This window comes from Elgaria multicarinata, chromosome 2 (genome assembly GCF_023053635.1).
Source record: "Elgaria multicarinata webbii isolate HBS135686 ecotype San Diego chromosome 2, rElgMul1.1.pri, whole genome shotgun sequence".
Lineage (NCBI taxonomy): Eukaryota > Metazoa > Chordata > Lepidosauria > Squamata > Anguidae > Elgaria > Elgaria multicarinata.
In genome coordinates this window covers 144,771,519-144,790,138 of record NC_086172.1, presented here as the reverse complement: position 1 = coordinate 144,790,138, position 18,620 = coordinate 144,771,519, and the positions used below count along the sequence as shown (strand labels likewise).

The 18,620-nt window shown below is 41.1% G+C and overlaps 1 protein-coding gene across 1 annotated transcript in view; it reads right to left on the bottom strand.

The window, feature by feature from the left end:
• TTC6 (tetratricopeptide repeat domain 6) overlaps positions 1–18,620 on the bottom strand; it is a 113,338-nt gene that overhangs the window by 33,634 nt on the left and 61,084 nt on the right. Inside the window, exons 11-14 of the mRNA XM_063118473.1 lie at positions 14,548–14,677; positions 11,446–11,621; positions 8,336–8,472; positions 1,661–1,830 (exon numbers count right to left, since the gene is read on the bottom strand). Coding sequence (XP_062974543.1) covers positions 1,661–1,830; positions 8,336–8,472; positions 11,446–11,621; positions 14,548–14,677 — 613 coding nt within the window. The remainder of the gene's footprint in view (positions 1–1,660; positions 1,831–8,335; positions 8,473–11,445; positions 11,622–14,547; positions 14,678–18,620) is intronic.

Below are 18,620 nucleotides of genomic sequence, written 5' to 3'. Positions count from 1 at the left end.
GGAAGGAGAGGGCAATGGAAATATGTCATGAAGCATTTGCTCCAATATATGGAAGGAGCCAATAACTGGAACTTGCTTACCTGTAATTGTATTTCTTCAAGTGGTCAACTGTGAACTCACACATATGTGTTATGCACCTGTGTAGAACAGTCATTCGGAACATCCTAGAGTTAAACAGAGCTTTAGGCAGGAGCCCTGGCTCCAGGTGTGGCTCCCGGTCTGCCTTTCAGTTTCAAGTCTACCACAGCGAAGGAATAAAAGTAAGGCACTGAAGCAGGCAAGAGGGCAGCGTATGTGAGTTCACAGATGACCACTCGAAGAACCATAAGTCACAGGTAAATAACCTGTCCTTCTTCTTCGTGGTCTCTGTGACACATACATATGGGTCACTGAAGAGCAAGAGACTTAGCAGAGGGAGACGTCATGCCAGATTTGAAGAAAGGAGCATGAGCTTTGATATCCAGACAGAAATGTTTGATGAGGGTAGAGGGTTGAGCCCAGGTTGCTGTGCTACACAGCTGCGGAAGCGGGATACTTCTGAGGAAACTGGTAGAGGATACTATGGTTCTAGTCAACCATGTACTTGTAGGGGGGCCAAGTGTGCCAGTTAGTAAGCAAGAAGTATGGCTGAAATCACCCATTTGGCAAAACACTGAGAGGACACTGGGTGACCCTTCTTTCGTCCCAAATGGCAGACAAATAAGTGAATAGATTTTCTAGGTGATAATGTTCTATGGACATAGGAAGAAAGTACCCTCCTGACATCTAAGAAATGAAACTTGACCTCCACTGGGGAGGAAAGTTGAATAAGGAACCACAGACAGTTGCTCTGAAGTGCTGAGAAAGAGCTGGATCTTGGGGGGGGGGGGTTTGCAGATGGAGGATGAGGCAGTGTGCAGAGACTGTCTGCTTCCTTGAGAGCTTGTTCCCACAACAGGGTGCAAAGGTGTACTGTTCTGTTTCTCCTAGCCTGCTCAGTGAAGGCCCACTAGTAGATACAGGAGTTGACCCAATGTGCCTCTCCAAATCAGAGCAGGCAGTTAGGTCAATGGTATCTTCCTGTCACAGCAGGTACACTTTTTGAAGAAGGCCTTGGAAGCCATACACCCCTAAGGGGCAAGAACAGAAAGAGAGAGAAAACTCAGAGAAAGAACAAGAAAGAAGGGTGCTCTGTTCAGCATTCGAGGTGGGGATGGAAAGATTTTATTTTTTTATTTTTAAGCCATGTGGTGAGAGAAGATTCCAAATGCTGCTATTTGCTGCAGCAGACAAAAAGGAACTGAGAGGCAGGCGTGAGCCACACCTGGAAAATGAGCAGAGGGGTACACGCCTGCCTCTCAGTTCCTTTTTATCTGTAGGGCTCCCACCTAAAGCTCTGATTAGTTCTGGAATGTTCCAAATGACTTTTCTACACAGGCACATTACCCATGTGTGTGAAAAGAAGAATAAGCTATAGCAGCTTGAACCAGCTTCCTGTGCTAAATAGAGATGGATCAAATTGACTGAAGTGCTCAACTGTGAAAGGTATTCCTAGTGTTTGAAAGAAAAATCTGTAATGACTATATATGCAGTATATAGTAACTCTCACTGTGAACTTTCTTTTTATTACATCCATAATAAAAGCAGTTTAGCCTACACATGAAAATCAAAACAGTAATACCAGAAATGCTCAAGTCTTGTAGGGCTTGTTTTGGATCAACCTTTCGCAAAGTACAACCTCTGTAGTAGTATGCAATCCAATTGCAAGGGTTCAAGTGAATTGCAGCAGCTAAATCTTCAACTGCATTGTTATACTGTTCTTGTTTAATATAAGCTCTTCCCCGGTAGGTTCTAGAAAGAAAATAAATGTCTCTTTATTTTTCTTATATTTACAATAATCTGTATTTCTATATGCTGTTTGAAAACATGCATTTGTTTATTTGTGTTCCAAGATGCTTAACATGGTTTTAAGAAGTTGAGGCACATGTAATCAAGTCAAGCACACTTACATGGAAGTAAGTTCCACTTATAGGAATGGGATTGACTTCCAAGTGACGGTCAAACTAATAATACATTAAAGACACAGCATGCAGCTGATCCTCTCTTTCTTTTTTTAATCCCAAGTAAGCAGGGTGGGGCCCCAAGCCACATCAAAACCACTACACATAGGTAGGGGAAGTTTATCTGGTTCTAACAATGAAAGCTGCATTATTTTTAAAGTGCTTTATGAGTCAACACCTTTCACAGCCTTCCAACATTTTTGAATTTTCTTACCTTCAACTGCAAAAAAGAGTGAAATGTAACACGAAGGCATAACATTAAGTAAGGAAACTTAAGTGCCAAAAACAATAACCGCTGAAGTCAATACAATAACTTCAGCTCTAACTGAAGCATAAGATTAGGAAAGGAGATATCTGTATCAAAGCTATCTATTTCCTGCATGTAAAGTTATATCCAATGTTGAATAGTGGAAGAGAGGTTGCAGAAACTGAATTCTGTGTTCCCTCCTTTTCCCAGCAGCCCCAGAGCCCCCTGAAAAACCTCTTCTGAAGGTCAGAGAGCCCTCCTGAATGTGGTAGGCTTTTGGAGCAGGAGGGCTCAGGGGGAAGGGAGGATCCCTATCGTAGCCGATGGCGGTTGTCGACGTCGAGGGGGTGATAGCCGGGTTTCCTGTCGATATCGGTCATGGACGTCGTGCCAGTCCCTATAATAATAGGTCGGGCTTGGTGGGAGAGACCATTCTGATTGTCTGTCCCATTCCCTTACAGGGGATCTAGACCGGTGTCATCTTGCGTAAAAGTAACGTTCGTCTTCTCGATATCGACCATCGACTGAATGGACTGAGTCAGGTGAACGGCGATATTGCAATCGAGATTCGAGTGGTGTAGGCGATCTTCAATAGCCATGTCGGAGTTGGACATCAACAGGTAAGTTTCTTTGAGGTAAGCCTCTGCTCGATCCCCTTGTAGGGTGTTCTCGTTCTCTACTTTGGAGGGATGCGTTCTTCCTAATTTCGCCTTCCGACAGCGATGGTGTTGGTATTGGAGCAATTGTCGATGGAGGTACGGTGATCGTAGCCATCTCCATTATTGGTGGAGGAGCAGGAGCAGGCATCGATGATGCAGTCGATGTCGATGCTCTATTTTTATGGTGATTGTGGCTTTTGGTCAACTTAGTCTTCTTTCTCTGTTTTACGATCTCCGAAGACTTCAGAGTCCGTGCCTTTTTGGATAGCTTTTTTGCTACAGAGGCAGTCAGGGATCGCCCTGGTGTTGCAGGGGTTTCCTGGCGGGGTCTGTCGGCCCGACTCGTTGTTGGCTCGACAGGAGCTGGAGACGCTAATGGCTGTTGTTGGGAGGCCATAACAGGTTTATCCACTGCTGCAAGCGCTCTCTCCCACAGCTCTGCCCGCAATTTATCTGCCCTATGCCGCCTTGTAAGTTTTGAAAAGGCCTGGCAATGGGGGCAAACGTCTACCTTGTGTCCTTGTGGCCGTCTGAGGGTGGAAGCTTCATCCCATAGCGGGCACACTTTTTAAATGGGGCCTTGGGGCCCATGCGGACCAGAATAAAGTTAGAGGTAGAAGGAATGAGGTAACTGAGATTTTTAAAAAAAAATTATAGAGAAAGAGATAAGGATGACAAGATAGAAGAAGGAAACGAAGATAGTATGAAAAAAAGGTAAGTCTTAGCTATTTAACTGTTTTGTTTTACGAGCGATGTTCCTGACGAGGCTGTCATGATGACGGTCGAAGAAGAACTGGGGATCTGGGCAGGAACCCTCCTGCACATGCACAGTAGAGAGGGGAGGGTTTCCCGCCCAAAATGGCTCTTAGCTATAGAAAATTCCCGAAGCGGGGCTTCGCGCAGGCGCAGAGCCCATATGTGTGATGCACAGAGACCACGAAGAAGAACCATAGTTACAAGTAAGCAACCTGTCCTTCTTCTTTGTGGTCTCTGTGCATCATACACATAAGTGAATAACAAGTTCACTTACTGGAGGTGGGTCAGTGTCTTAGGCAAAAATAGAAGAGAGCACCAATCTTCCAAATACGGCATCTGCTCGAGCTTGAACATCCAATTGGTAGTGATGAATGAATGTCGATGGTGTGGACCACATAGCTGCCTTGCAGAGGTCTGGAATTTGTATGCCTCTTTCAACGGCAACTGATGTTGCTACTGCCCTTGTAGAATGAGCTCTGACTAGCAAGGACAGAGGTAGATCCATGAGTTGGTAAGCTAATTGGATGATTTTTACCACACAGTTTGAGAATCTCTGAGATGAAAGCCTTTCCATCGTCCACCATAAAAAATAAAAAGACATGGTGACTGTCAAAATGGTTCAGTTCTTTCTTTATAGAAGGCAAGTGCTCGTCTTACATCCAAAGTATGTAGCGTATGTTCCAACAGAGTTGTAGGAGACGGAATAAAGGTTGGCAAAACAATATCTTGGTTCAAGTGGAATGATGTCACAATTTTTGGCAAAAAGTTCACATCAGGCCGGAGAACCACCTTGTCCCTATGGAAGGATAAATATGGGCTGTCAATCCTGAGAGCACACAACTCACTAGCTCTTCTTGCTGATGTGATAGCTACTAAAAAGGTGACTTTCCAGGAAAGTAGATGTATATTTGCTGTAGCTAATGGTTCAAATGGCTTTGCCGACAGTGCTTTTAGCATAACTGACACTCCAAGAAGGTATAAGTGGTCAAATCAAAGGAACCAAGTTATTCAAACCTTTTAAAAATCTTTTAACAGTAGGGTGAAAAAAGAGAGGAAAACCCTCAAGCTTTGGGCAAACTGAAGAAATTGCCACTAAGTAAATACAAACTGATGAAAATTTTAAACCTCTTTCATAGAGACTATTTAAAAACAGTAAAAACTGCTCCAAAGAACAATTACACGGTTGAAACCCCTTCTTTTCTGCAAACTGTAAAAAAGCGTTCCACTTTCTCTCATATGACTTTCTAGCTGAAGGTTTACGAGCAGCCTCCAGCACATGCCATAATGGGGAAGATAAGTTTTACACATTTACTGCCTTATCCTCCAAGTTGTTAACCACAGGGTGTGTAGATCTGGATGTTGTACTTGACCATACTGCTGGGTTAGCAGGCTAGAAAACAATGGAAGCCTGATTGTCTCCTCCTTGGGTGCTCTGAGGAGGGGAGCAAACTAGGGTTGTCTCAGCCACCATGGGGTGACGATAATACAGCTGGATTTGTCCCTCAATATTTTCAACAACACCATGGTTATTAGCAGGAATAGCGGAAACAAGTAATGTAGGGGTCCTTTCCATAACTTGAGGAAAGCATCCCCTAGTGATTTCTTCGCTTGTCCTGCTCTGTTGCAAAAAGCATGACACACTCTATTGTGGGCTGTGGCAAACAGGTCGATTTGTGGTATTTCCCATTGTTCAAAGAGATCTGTCAATACTGATGCATGGATCTCCCATTTGTGGAATATTGTTGTCAGTCAACTCAATTTGTCTGCCACGATGTTCCTGACACCTGCAACATGGATGGCAACAATTTTGATGTAATACAGCAGATGGGCTTGTGGACTTCACGGTGCTGATGGGAAGGAGGGTGTCCAGCTCGATCCTGTATCCCAGTCAAACAATTGACAAGACCCAAGAGTCCGATGTTATCTCCTCCCATGCTCTGAAAAAATTTCAATAGTCTGTTCAGAAACACAAGAGGTGGTAGAGGTAGGACAAAGTCAAAGATGCTGCTTGGCCCCTCCTTCATCCTTCCTCTGCCTTGAAACCTAGTTTGCTGATAGGCTCTTTGATATTGAGGCTTTTGTCTAGTCGGTGCTGGTTGACTCTGCTGGTAAGGTTGGTAAGAAAACTGATTTCAGTACCAGCGGCTTTGCTTTACTTGGTACTGATGCTGTTGCTGCCCAATTCCCATTTTTGTGCTGTATTCCTAGCTTTCTGAATGGAATCCAGTGACTAATCAGTTTTTGTGTTGAAGAGACCCTGTCCATCGAAAGGTAAGTCTTCAATACATGCATGTGCTTCTTGAGATAATCCTGCAGATCGCAACCAAGCGTGTCGACGTAAGGCAATCAACCCTGCAAAGACCTTAGAGTCACAGTCAACCTAATGTTGACTAGTGTGTATTTGTCAACAACTTCAAAGCCTCATTTTGAAACATCTTTGCTAGATTCCGCTTTTCCTCTGGAAAATGCTCAAAGAACTTCCCCATTTTTCCCCACAACTGTAATTGAAACCCTGACATTGTGTCTTGATAATTTGCCACTTTCAACCCCATCAATGCTGAGGAATACAGACATCTACCTAACAGATCTAATCTGCGGCCCTCCTTGTCCACCGGTGACGAGTGTTGTCGGCGAGACTTTCCCATTGCCACCTCTACTACAATAGAATTCAGGGCTGGATGTTGAAACAAAAATTCTGCATCCACCTCCTGAATCTTGTACAGACATTCTAATCATTTCTATGTTGGGGGCATGGACGAAGGGCTCTTCCATGAATTTTTTATGACAGTTACATAGGTACGTTTCTGAAGTTACAGCTTCAAATACTGGGTCCTGCACTGGAGCCGCTGACCGTTGTGTGGTCAAACCAAGTGCCTGTGCCATATGAAGAATTTGGTCAGCGAACTGACCTAAGTTCTTGGAAGGCGAGATTGCCTCTTGCAAGCCTTCAACCACATCTGGTGAGGAGATGGAAGGGTAGCAAGAGGAAGAAGACGTCTACTTCACTGGAGACATCCAGTGCCGGATGACTCCCTTCTAGTAGGATTTAGCGTCTTTTTAACCAACTTTTTCTTCTTTTTTGGCTCTTCCCCTGCACCTCTCCTTCTCAGTGATGGGATTGGCCTCAGCACCGTTACGTGTTCCAAAGGCTGTACCGATATCGATACCGAGGCCTTGGTATGGACCGGTATTGGTGAGTCCAGTAGTGTTGGGGGAGCAGGCAAAAGAGAACAGTGCCGTGATGGTGACGCTCTTTTGCTCGAGTTCTTCCTTTTCTTTTGAGGAGGATCCCTTGTTTCCAAGGCCTTTTTCAAAATTTTCTTGGCTACTGCCAATGACAAAAAACATCCAGGAGTGGGCAGTGTTAAGGCTACAATGGAGTGTGTGGGAGATGCTCTTTGGTTTCCTCCCAGTTTTCCTCTGTCCTCCATTGAGTTAGGGCTTTTTGGCGTCTCCGCAGCTCCTAAAGCCTTGTCCCACAAAACTGTGCAAAGACAATCAGCCTGATGCTTCCTGGTCTGTTTTGTGAAGGATATGCAGTGGTGGCAAGTTTCTACTATGTGTCCTTCACCTAAGCACACCATGCAGAGCGAATGGCCATCAGTTGGCGGTAATTTCGCCCCACAGCAAACACATTTCATGAAGGGGGCCTTAACAGCCATATGCCTTCAGGCACAATGCGGTCAGTGATCGCACCAAAGAAAGTAGTCTTTTTTTATATAGTAGAGAGAAGGAGAAAAACAACAAAGAGTGATGAGCGAGAAAAAAGCTCAGCTATTCAGTTTTTCTACGGAGAAGTTCCAAAATGAGTTCAGCCACAATGGCGGTTAAGAAAAAACTGAGGGAATGGGCGGGAACCCATTGGAGCATGCCCAGTGGGATGGTGGGGGAGGGTTCCCGCCAAAACACCCTTAGCTATAGAAGTTTCCCAATCAAAGCTCCGCGCAGGCTCAGAGCCCATATGTGTGATGCACTGAGACCACGAAGAAGAACCAGCAGTACAGTGCATCATAGCAGATGTATTCACTATGCTCTTACTCAAATAGGGAATAACAACTTCTAAAACAGGGAAATTAGCTCAAACACTCATTCAAAGTCCAAGCATATAGACTTTATGTTTACAGATCTTTGTTCTCAAAAACACACGCATGTTCAAGAGGAGAAAATTGGCTTGATCAGTGTACTCACCCCCCAGGACAAGGATAAGTATACCAGTTCTAATAGGCCTAATGCTGGATCTAGAATAGCAAAAGTTTGGTTCTGACAACTGAATAGAAGCTCAGAATAGAAGTCCATTAGGACTTTTGAGTGGTCAATTCAAAGTTACCCTCATGAGTTAGTTATACTTAGTGGGGTGGTGGCATGACAATCAGGCAGGCATTTGCTTGTTTTCCTGGATGCAGGGAACAACCTTCTTTAATCAAGGAATAGGCCAGTATATACTATGGCTCCTGTGCCTCTGCAGAAGTTCCAGCTATGCATCCAGAACAAAATGTATTTTTGAGCCAATTACATCCATAGCACATAATGCATGTGTCAGAGATTAATAAAGTTACTAAATCATAAATTACACACAGAGACATGTGAATTTTTACGCAACAGGAACAGCAAGTAATTTATTAATTTATTATTACCTTGCCTCAGAATTGTTTGGATCTTCTTTAATCACAGTTGTAAAATCATTAATAGCTGGAACCCAATAAGATCTGTTAAAGTAATATCGTCCACGCTTCATAAGTGCATCTGTTCTTTTGGGGTTATAGTAAAGGCACTACAATGAAATAAAACACACACCCAATATTTTTTTAAAAAATATATAATTGGTCTTATCTTCAAGACAAATAACATTATTTTAGCTTAAAACAGATCATAAAAATATTTAATGGAATATGTATGTTTTTGATTAGAAGTGGCTTGGGCTGCAATCCTATGAGCTCAACAGGGGTTACTTCTGAGTAGATTTGAACAAGATTTCACTGTAAATGTATTTTTATTAAATAAATTTCTTCTATATCAATGATATATAATGACACATAATCAGATATATAATGCTGTTAGTTATACATATGAGAGTTTAGCTTATTACCTCAGAACCAGCAGGTCCATTCCATTCCAAGAGGTACTTACAAAGCACTTGGAACATCTAAGTTTTCAGTTGAGCCTTCATCCATTCGTCAATGGTACTAACTGCCTGAAAACTGTATGCTCATTCTGGATGGGTAGGGTTCCGATAATGGCCAAGCTTCAAAGAGCTCCTTTAGGTATTAAAGGCTAGTATTTACCCAGCATTTTGACTTTCCCCTCCCTTTGAACAGCAGACATCATACTACCCTATTTCTTCAATTCTACGACACACTTTTTTCCCCATATAAACATCTCTAAAAATGGGGTGCGTCTTAGAATCGTGGGTGTGTCTTAGGTTTTTTTTTTTCTGTTGGTAGTACTGAAATTAGTGTGCATCTTACAATCGATGGTGTCTTACAATCGAAGAAATACGGTATATCACAAACTGCCCATGAAGGTTCCCTTAGTTTCAAAGTTGGTTTGCAATTTGGCATATCTGCCATTTGAGAAACGCACGCCAAAAGCAGCCCTAAGCACATGGAAATGGTTGTGCACTCCTTGGATTCTGGACACAGAAATTATTTGCAAATGCCTTGTAGTGCCATGGAATTCAATAATAGTTTGTAACTATTTGAGCATGAAACAACTAAAGTCAAATTGCTCCATTATTGCCCCTTTTTTGATGTCTGTAGAGGAACCCAAAGAAGAAACTGAGGAACTATGTCAATTATTTCTGATCAACTTAAAGATTCCCTAGACTAAGATAGTAGCTGCTGTTGGAAAATATGCTCCCTAAACTCAATTCAACAACACCCCCCTCCCCACCCATTCTCTGTGCTTTATCTGGGAAGGCATCACAGCCTCAAAGGGAATTTATGAAGGGGAAAGCAGCATCCAAATTCAAATTCAGCTTCCTCCTTCAAAGCAACAGAAAACTTCTTTTTCTGTTGGATAGCAACTGGGTACCTAGAATCATTGCAGCAGCCCTTTCTCCCTTGACTGATCAGCACTTCGGAAAAGTGGTGAGCTGAAGCTTAGCTCCAAACCTGCTAGAGAACCAGTAGAATTTGGGCTGAGCCCCCATCTTTGTTCTGCAGGGAAAGAAAAACGTAAGCAGGGAAGCAGATGCTTAGTTACCATCCTGTTGGGATACAACAACCCACTCTACCTCTCTTAGATTATAATTCTAAACAAACATAAAAAGTTCACCTAAAATAAAAATAACTTATTAATGTAGATTGATTTAGAACTGGTGTTTGTCTCCTCTGGAAGAAAAAACTCAAAGGCCTTATCATTTGGAGCCAAATGATGGATAAACTGTGTACTAGCCTGCTCTTCCCAATGGAATGCAGCCTTAGATTAAAGAATCAATTGAGGAACAATGGCAGTGGATAGGAGAGGATGCAGACAAGCTGGAACATGTTAAGAGGATGGAAACAAGAATGGAAACAAAGCCCTATGAGGAGAGACTGAAACAACTGGGCATGTTTAGCCTGGAAAAGAGAAGATTGAGGGGAGACATGATAGCATAGCACTATCACATCACAGAAGAGGGCCAGGATCTCTTCTCGATCATCTCAGAGTGCAGGATACGGAATAATGGGCTCAAGTTACAGGAAGCCAGATTCCGACTGGACATCAGGAAAAACTTCCTGGCTGTTAGCGCAATACAACAATGAAACCAGTTAACTAGAGTGGTTGTGGGCTCTCCCACACTAGAGGCATTCAAGAGGCAGCTGGACAGCCATCTGTCAGGGATGCTTTATGGTGGATTCCTGCACTGAGCAGGGGGTTGGACTTGATGGCCTTATAGTCCCCTTCCAACTCTACTATTCTGTGATTCTAGGTTATATAACCATATATTTTCCTGTCATTGGTACAATCAAACTATTCTTCTCAACTGCTTTCCACCTGTGGGGTGGGGTGGAATTTCCCACAAAAGGAGAAATAAAGATTGACTGGATAAACAGCAGGAAATTAAAGAATAAAGCAGCCCCTCCCTGTGCCAAAGATGTGTTGCATCAAAAGGCTGGTGCTACTTGTAAAACCGAAGGACAAGGAGAGCTACAATGAGTGTCATCAGACAAGCATTTTAGCCCATACTCATTACTGCCCACTTACAGTTTTTTGTGTGTCCTTTTGACAATGCCATCTGCTTCCCATGCATCTCCCACTCCTTCTGATCTTCTTTCCGCCACAAATAAGACCCCAGTAAATCCAATTTTTTTGGGGGGGGGAAGCAAAATGTGCCACCATTTCCTGCTGTGTGTGGGAAAAGCAGCACAATAAAAATGCTCGCTGAATGGGCCACGTGCTCATTATTTACTTCCTCTTTCTTCCCCGTGTGAAGAAAGAGGAAGTATCATGGGACAGAAGTGGGGGGGGGGGAAAGCAACAGTAAGGAAACATTATTCCTCTCCCCCATCCGATGATGCTCTTTAGTTGCATTCAAAGCTTTCCCTTGTTTAGTAGTAGTTTTTACAGTTTTTCTTTGAACAGCAGGCCATCATGCCATATTATAAACAACATTTGAAACACCCCTTAGTTTCAAAAATGACATATGACAACTGTTTGAAAAACACAATTTCAACAAGTTTGTTGGATGCAAAGCACAAATTGAGCAGTAATTTAGGTTCTGCCCAAAGCAATATATTGTGAAATTACAGAGAGTAATACTTACTTTGGAATAGTCTTCCATTGCCAATAGTAAGTCACCATTTTCTTCATAGGCCTCCCCTCTCTTGTAATATATTTCATCATCAGTAGGTCTGCATCTCATTGCAAGAGTGTAATTTATAATTGCTAATGAATTATCTTCCTGTTTTTTGTATATATCAGCTCTTGACAGATATGCATCTAAATAACCAAAAATAATAACACAAAACATTAAACATTTTCTTATTCTTTACTGGCATGTAATACTGCTGACATGCAAGTTTATGAATTAAAATTTTATTTAATTGAAATTTTAATGCAAACATGCAAGCCAAACCTGCAAAAATATTACCAATCTTAGTTAGAAAGATTAGATAATAACCCTTTCCTTTGATAGTTATTAGTTAATAGAATTTCAAAGTCTGATATATATCCCTAGAAACAATAAATATTATGGATTGTTGATGAGTTAGCAGATTTTATGCATGTTTGGTGAATCCAACACAGGACAATACCTTTTCAGAAAGCTGTCAAGCAAATTATCTAGGAAATGCTAGGAATCAATTTTATATTTCTGAAAGAGGGTTTTAGTAGATGTAAAGAATGGCAAATTATTAGCTAACATGATTCTTGTAGTGCTAATTGTATATAACTGGCTATATCTTCTTGTGAGACGGGCTTCATAAAATATGAGACATTATGCTTATGGAAAAATTGAAGAAATAGTGGGAATGAAAATAGAACAAACACCAAAAATAGCATTGCTGTCACTATTTGAAGATATAAAGTGTGGAAAAGGAACTATAGAGCTGATATCGAGTTTGTTGGTTGCAGCACGATTGATGATAACTAGGAACTGGAAGATCCAAGGGGAATATTCTATTGAGGAATGGTATAAAGTAGTATGGGACATAGCCATTAATGATAAACTGACATGCAATATTAAGTGGAGAAAAGGCGTAACTAAAATAAATGAGTTCGAAGGAATCTGGAAACAGTTCCTAGTGTTCGTGTTTACTAAGGGAAGTGGGAAACCACCAGCAGAAGAAATGATTAGATTTTGGACTCAAGAATGATCCCGAGGTGGGGGGTGCACTTTTATGTTAAGAATGAAGATGTTGTAGTGTGATAAGGCATATGTAATAGTTTTTGATATTTGTACTCAACAATTATTCAATATGTATGCAGCAGATATTTGATGTATTTTTTTTTCTTATTGTGTTTGTTTCAGTTATATTTTGGAAATGTTTATCTATGTTTATATAGTGTTGAAAATGAATAAAAATTATTATATAAAAAAAAATTACTGCTATTGAATGCAGTAAAATAGGAGAGTTGCGTGCTATTAATAATGTTGTTAAAGTCTGGAATATTTTAACACCATATTAGCACATCGCTATGTTAAATTTCTCCTAAATGTAAAAATTAAAAGAATAAAGAAATATTTAGAAGCACATATTTCATAAATTTGCCCTGATATTCAAAGTCCTGGCAATCACATTGTTTAAAACCACTCAGCAGAAATTAAAAGGTTCAAAGAGTTTATTTATAATAAGTAAAGAAGTACAGCTATGAACTGATCAAAGAAATTTTAAATCAATTAATTATGAGTATTAGTTAATTATTTAATCTATTGATTAAATTGCACAAAAACAATATGTGTAAAAAAACCAATTCTATTATCACCCATGGCATCCAGACCACAAAATACTATCTATGATAATAGTTAGCTTTTGTGAGCCAGGATAATAGAATGTCTAGTGCTGGTATGCAGGAGATCTGGATTCAACTCTTTCTCAAACATGAAGCCCACCAGTGCCATTGGGCATGTCGCCATCTTTCACCCTAATCTACCTCATAACAGTGTTGTGGGGACTTTAAGCAGAATTGCGAAGTTTTGTGGATAAATCTGGTTTTTTTGTTTTTGGCGTATCACATTTTATTAAACTGTTAGGTGCCTTGGATTTATTTAATAACTAAAAGTAGGCTATAAAATATCAGAAGTAACATCGGGGCCTGCTCCTGCTGGACTCTTCCCCCCCCCCCCACAGGGCAAACTGCCATCTTGGCCCTGTGGGGAAGAAGAAGGACCGAGGGGACAGGAGCAGGCAGAAGTAACATCGGGGCCTGCTCCTGCTGGACTCTCTCTCTCTCTCTCTCTCTCTCTCTCTCTCTCTCTCTCTTTCTTTCTCTCTCCTCCCTCCCTCCCTCCCTCCTTGACTCCTTTTCCTTGTGTGTCATGTCTTTATTAGATTTTAAGCCTGAGGGCAGGGACTGTCTTTTTTGCTAAGTGTAAGCCGCTCCGAGAGCCTTTTTTGGCTGAGGAGTGGGGTATAAGTATGATAAATAAATAAATAAAATAAAAATACATACATACATACATACAGTTCAATTTATCAGTTAAACATCTTGAGCATCATATAAACCTGCCCAGGCCATGAGAACAGCTTCAGAGGCCTTGCTCTCTGACTTGCCACCAAGGTCTATCAGATTGAGAGGTTCCAGAGACCAGGAATTTTTAATGATGGGCCTCCATCTTTCTAATTCTCTTCCAGGGGAAATACGTATGGCCTAATCCATATCTGCCTTTATGTGGACCTTAAGAGCTTGTCTGTTTCACCAGCTGTTTTATTGTTGTGCTATTCATGTTGATTGCTATCTGCTTCTTGTCTGATTATTTTGATTAATTTTAATTGCATTTAAATTATTGTTTGTTGCAAGCTGCCTTTGGAGGGTTTCTTGTCCTAGAAGGTGAGGTTAAATAAATAAATAAATAATAAAAATGTAGTATGCGTTCTTCTTTAAAACATTGTTTTATCCATGTGCTAATTTCATTGACACAACCATACAGTTAATCAACCAAGATTCCTTTAATTGAATGAGAGCCCTAATTTTATTGACACAACCATACAATTAATCAACCAAGCTTCCTTAAATTGAATGACAGCCCTAACATTAAATATATAAATTCATTGGACTGGATCCAGAGGTGTCCTTCCATTTGAGGAAGGCCTCTTTCATGAGCAGAATTAATTCAAGACCTTTATGAGAACAAAGAACTAAAATCTATTAGTATGCCTCTCTAATCATAAGAAGTTTTAGATAACAGGGTTTCAAAGATACTTACCTGCATTGTTTTTGTTGCACTTAATTATGAAATTCAGGTCTTCTAGTGCTGGGGAAATTTTGTTTTGGTAAAGGAAAAGTAAATGTCTGTGCCAGTATGCATTAACCAGCATTGGTTCTAAACTTATTGCCTGTGAAGGAATGAAACAAATTGTTACTGAGCATGAAGATATTTTTTTTTACATTCCAATGTACCAGAAGGCACATCTTAGAAATTGCTCTAAGGAGTGCACAAACACACAAATCATGTATAAGTGACAAACTTCAAGGAAAGGTCGGACTCCAGACTATCAGGTTCCAGGACTTGGTGGAGCTAATTGCCTGTCCAAGTCAGCCAGAAGCAGACACATAGTCCAAGAAGGGCAGGGACAGAGTTTCAAAGCAGACACATTGCTCAGACTGAAGAAGTTAGCTTAGGGCTTTTTAACATCTGGTGGATAGGGACTGACCCTTTTGTTCAGGTGACAGCTCAGGAAAACTGGTATTGCAGCCTAGATGGCAGCACTGAAGCACAGAGCTGCCCCACAGTTGCAATGGAAATGGAATAATGAAGGCACGAGAGGTAAGGTACCACAGCTTGATTAATAGAAACCCAGGTATGAGACTCCACTTGGCATCTTACAGTAAGCTGCTGCCATACAATTAAGTACAGAACTTTACAGGAATGGAAGACGAAATAATGAGATGAGAGAAAAGATTGGATTTAAATAGGGACACATTGATTAACTTTCTGCAAAGGAAGATGGAGGCCTAGGCAGGCATCCTATCTTGGCCAAAGTCTTGTCCATATTTAGGATCAGGAGAGCCATTTGTATCCTGATAGGTGATGTGTGTATGTCGCCACACATCAGGATTCCCCTTTGGGGTAGGTAGGCCTTTTGATGCCACTCCCTCTCAGGTTGCAAAACTCTGAGTAAGGTTGGCCTCAGACGTAACCCTTATCCCGTCATCTGGTGCTGCAAGAGTCCCAGTGAGGGCTTCAGGTGTCACCAATCACCACAATGGTGCCTAAGAATGCTCACCAACCCTATCCTTGCTCCCGATGCCCTACACCTGCCCCAAATTAAATGTGACCAAATTCAACCAATTAGCCTACTTAATACTCCCCTGTTGTCTTACAGTGTGAAGTAGGCGGGAGGGGAGACCCAATCGTAAGATGATTGGGAGCAAAAAATTCCTACTTGGCCCCCTAAAGGGCAACTGGCAAGCCCACACTGCCTACAGGGAGGGAGGGAGCCGCATGTCAGAGAGGTGGTAAGGAGGGGCAATGGCCTGTAAATATAGAGCTGCCGGCCCCTCCCCTCCTCTGGTGGCACCAGTGGAGACCACCAATGGCACGACTCCACGTGTCTCGTCCGCCTCCACCCACAACAGCCACCCCACACCCAGGCAAGCTGGGCGTGGTCATAAGGTCTTTCTTTAATACTTAGTTAAATAAGAATACATATATTAAAATCATAAGAACATAGGAAGAATCATGCTGGATCAGACCAAGGGTCCATCTAGTCCAAGATTCTGTTCCCACAGTGGCCAACCAGCTGCCAGCAGGAAACCCACAAGCAAGACATGAGTGCAACAGCACATTCCTGCCCATTTTCCACAGCAAGTTGTGTACATGTGCTTACTGCCTCTGATACTGGAGGTGGCTTAGAGGCATCAAGACTGGTAACCATTGATAGCATTCTCCTCCAGGAATTTGTCTAACCCCCTACTAAAGCCAGACAAATTAGTGCCCATCACTACCATCTTGTGATAGCGAATTCCATAGTTTGACTACACACTGTATGAAGAAGTACTTCCTTTTCTCTGTCCTGAATCTCCCACCAATTAGCTTCAAGGGATGACCTTGGGTCCTAGTATTATGAGAGGAGAAAATGTCTCCCTATCCAGTTTTCACAACATGCATAATTTGTACAACTTTATCATGTCTCCCCTTACTCACCCTTTTACCCCAAGCTAAACAATCTCAGCTGTTGTAACCTTTCCTCATTGGGGAATTGCTCCAGTCCCTCATTTTAGTTTCCCTTCTTTGCACTTTTTCCGGCTCTACAATATCTTTTCTTAGGTATTTACCTGATATACAAATTCTGATACTAACAAAACCATTTTGAATTTTTTGGCTATAAACTGCAGTGAGTGGGGATGAACAGGTCACAGTAGTCTATGGGTACTCATATTTAGTATCCAGTTTCAATATGCTCTAATTTACATGACTAAGCTGGAGCCCCAATGTTAAACAATCATACTAATATGATCAACAGTCTGTCTAGAACAGCAACCTTACTACTACACAGGCTTATAACATATGCTACTGAGGAAGTACACAATAACACAAAGCAATACTGTAATGTTCATGCCTAGCTTCAACCCTGAAGAAGTGTAGACACAATCTGTGTATGCTATCAAAAATATGCATGACATCACCATCTTGGCTAATAGCCCAATATTTTTATAGTTCACAAATTTGTCAACTACTTTTTAAATGTAGCTAAACTACTTGCCAAAAGTGAACAATGACTGTGAGTCCCACAAATCAATAGTACAACTGACTAATAGAATTCGGTTCTATAATGTATGTTCATCAGTTTTACAGATGACACTTAAGATGCCTGAAGTTCATTATTGTGGCTCCATCAGAGATTCTGATGCTGCAGCAGCTGAATACCTTCTTGCATGCATTTCTATGACTAGAAAAAACTTTGCAGGGTCTTTAAAGGGGACAGTAGTCAAATGAAACCCACCTTCATCACCACTGGTGGATATCTGGAATCTTGTCCATTTAGCAGATAATGTCACTAGTGACATATCTCTCTATGATGCTGGTGCTTACTTCTAGTGCCCTATCCTGGCTTGGAGCCTAGCTTCTATATCAATCTGTCTATTTACTAAAGTCAGCTGTAAGACATGAGGCAGGTGGCAATGAAGGAGAGGGTATTTCATCCGCAGTGCCTCACTTGTGGAATTCTTTCTACAAGGGGATTCAAACAATGTCTTCTTCACTATCAGTCATATAGGGACCGGGCTAAGACGGGTTGTTGTTTTTGTTCATCCAGGCTTTTTAGAGGTGTTGATTGATTTTAATTGAAATTATTATGCTGTTTTATTTATTTATTGACCTATTTATAAATTACCCATCTGCTCAAAGAGTGCTCAAGCCAATGTACAGTAAAATAAATAAATAAATCAAACCAACAATACAACTATCCTGACCAAAAAAAACCAAAACATAAAACAGATAAAAACTCCAATTATAATAAACTTGGAGGGCAGTACTAAATTCAGAGAGCAACATCAACCATTAAAAACTTGGTGGAATACTATCAACCAACCATCTGAAGGAAACTAGAGAAGGAGCTAACCTTACCTCCCTAGAGGAAGTTCTATAGCCAGGTGCCACTACTTACAAGGCCCTGTCTTGAGTTACCAACCTCTCCTTCCTCAGTGAGGGGACTTTAGTGGATTTTTAAAAATTGTATTCTTAACTGAGTGCAAATCATCCTGCAATGAAATTGATAGATGGTGGCAAGTACATTTTGAAAATAAAACAAAATATAAGTAATGTTTATAGTACCACATGTACATATGTACATACATACATACATACTATGTAAGTACTCATATTTTTAGTTTTTATAAAAGTATATCTTGCTAAGAGCCGGATTAAAGCTATTGATATGTACAAGACATGTTGAAGAATGTAGCTTCACAACAGTATGATACACGTCAATGTATTTTCTTTTATGTGTTATAAATGGGTAGAAGATGGCTGAGATAAAATAAATAGCACCTGTGTGAAGCAGTGAAGATGGAGACAAAAATGATTGCCATAAGTGTATAATATTCAAGAACTGATCCCTGCAAACATATAAATAATGAAAGAGATCCTAAGTGTGTTATTGATGCTGCTATTATGCAAAAGGACATAGCTCCCAAATGATTAAATATGCTGGTGAGGGCAGAATTTGTGTACCATGTTAGCAGTATGTTACAAGTAGACACTGAAGACAGCTTTTGAAAAAATAGCTTTACAGATCAAGAAGATAGATGAAGACAGTGCACACTGCAGGGATGAAG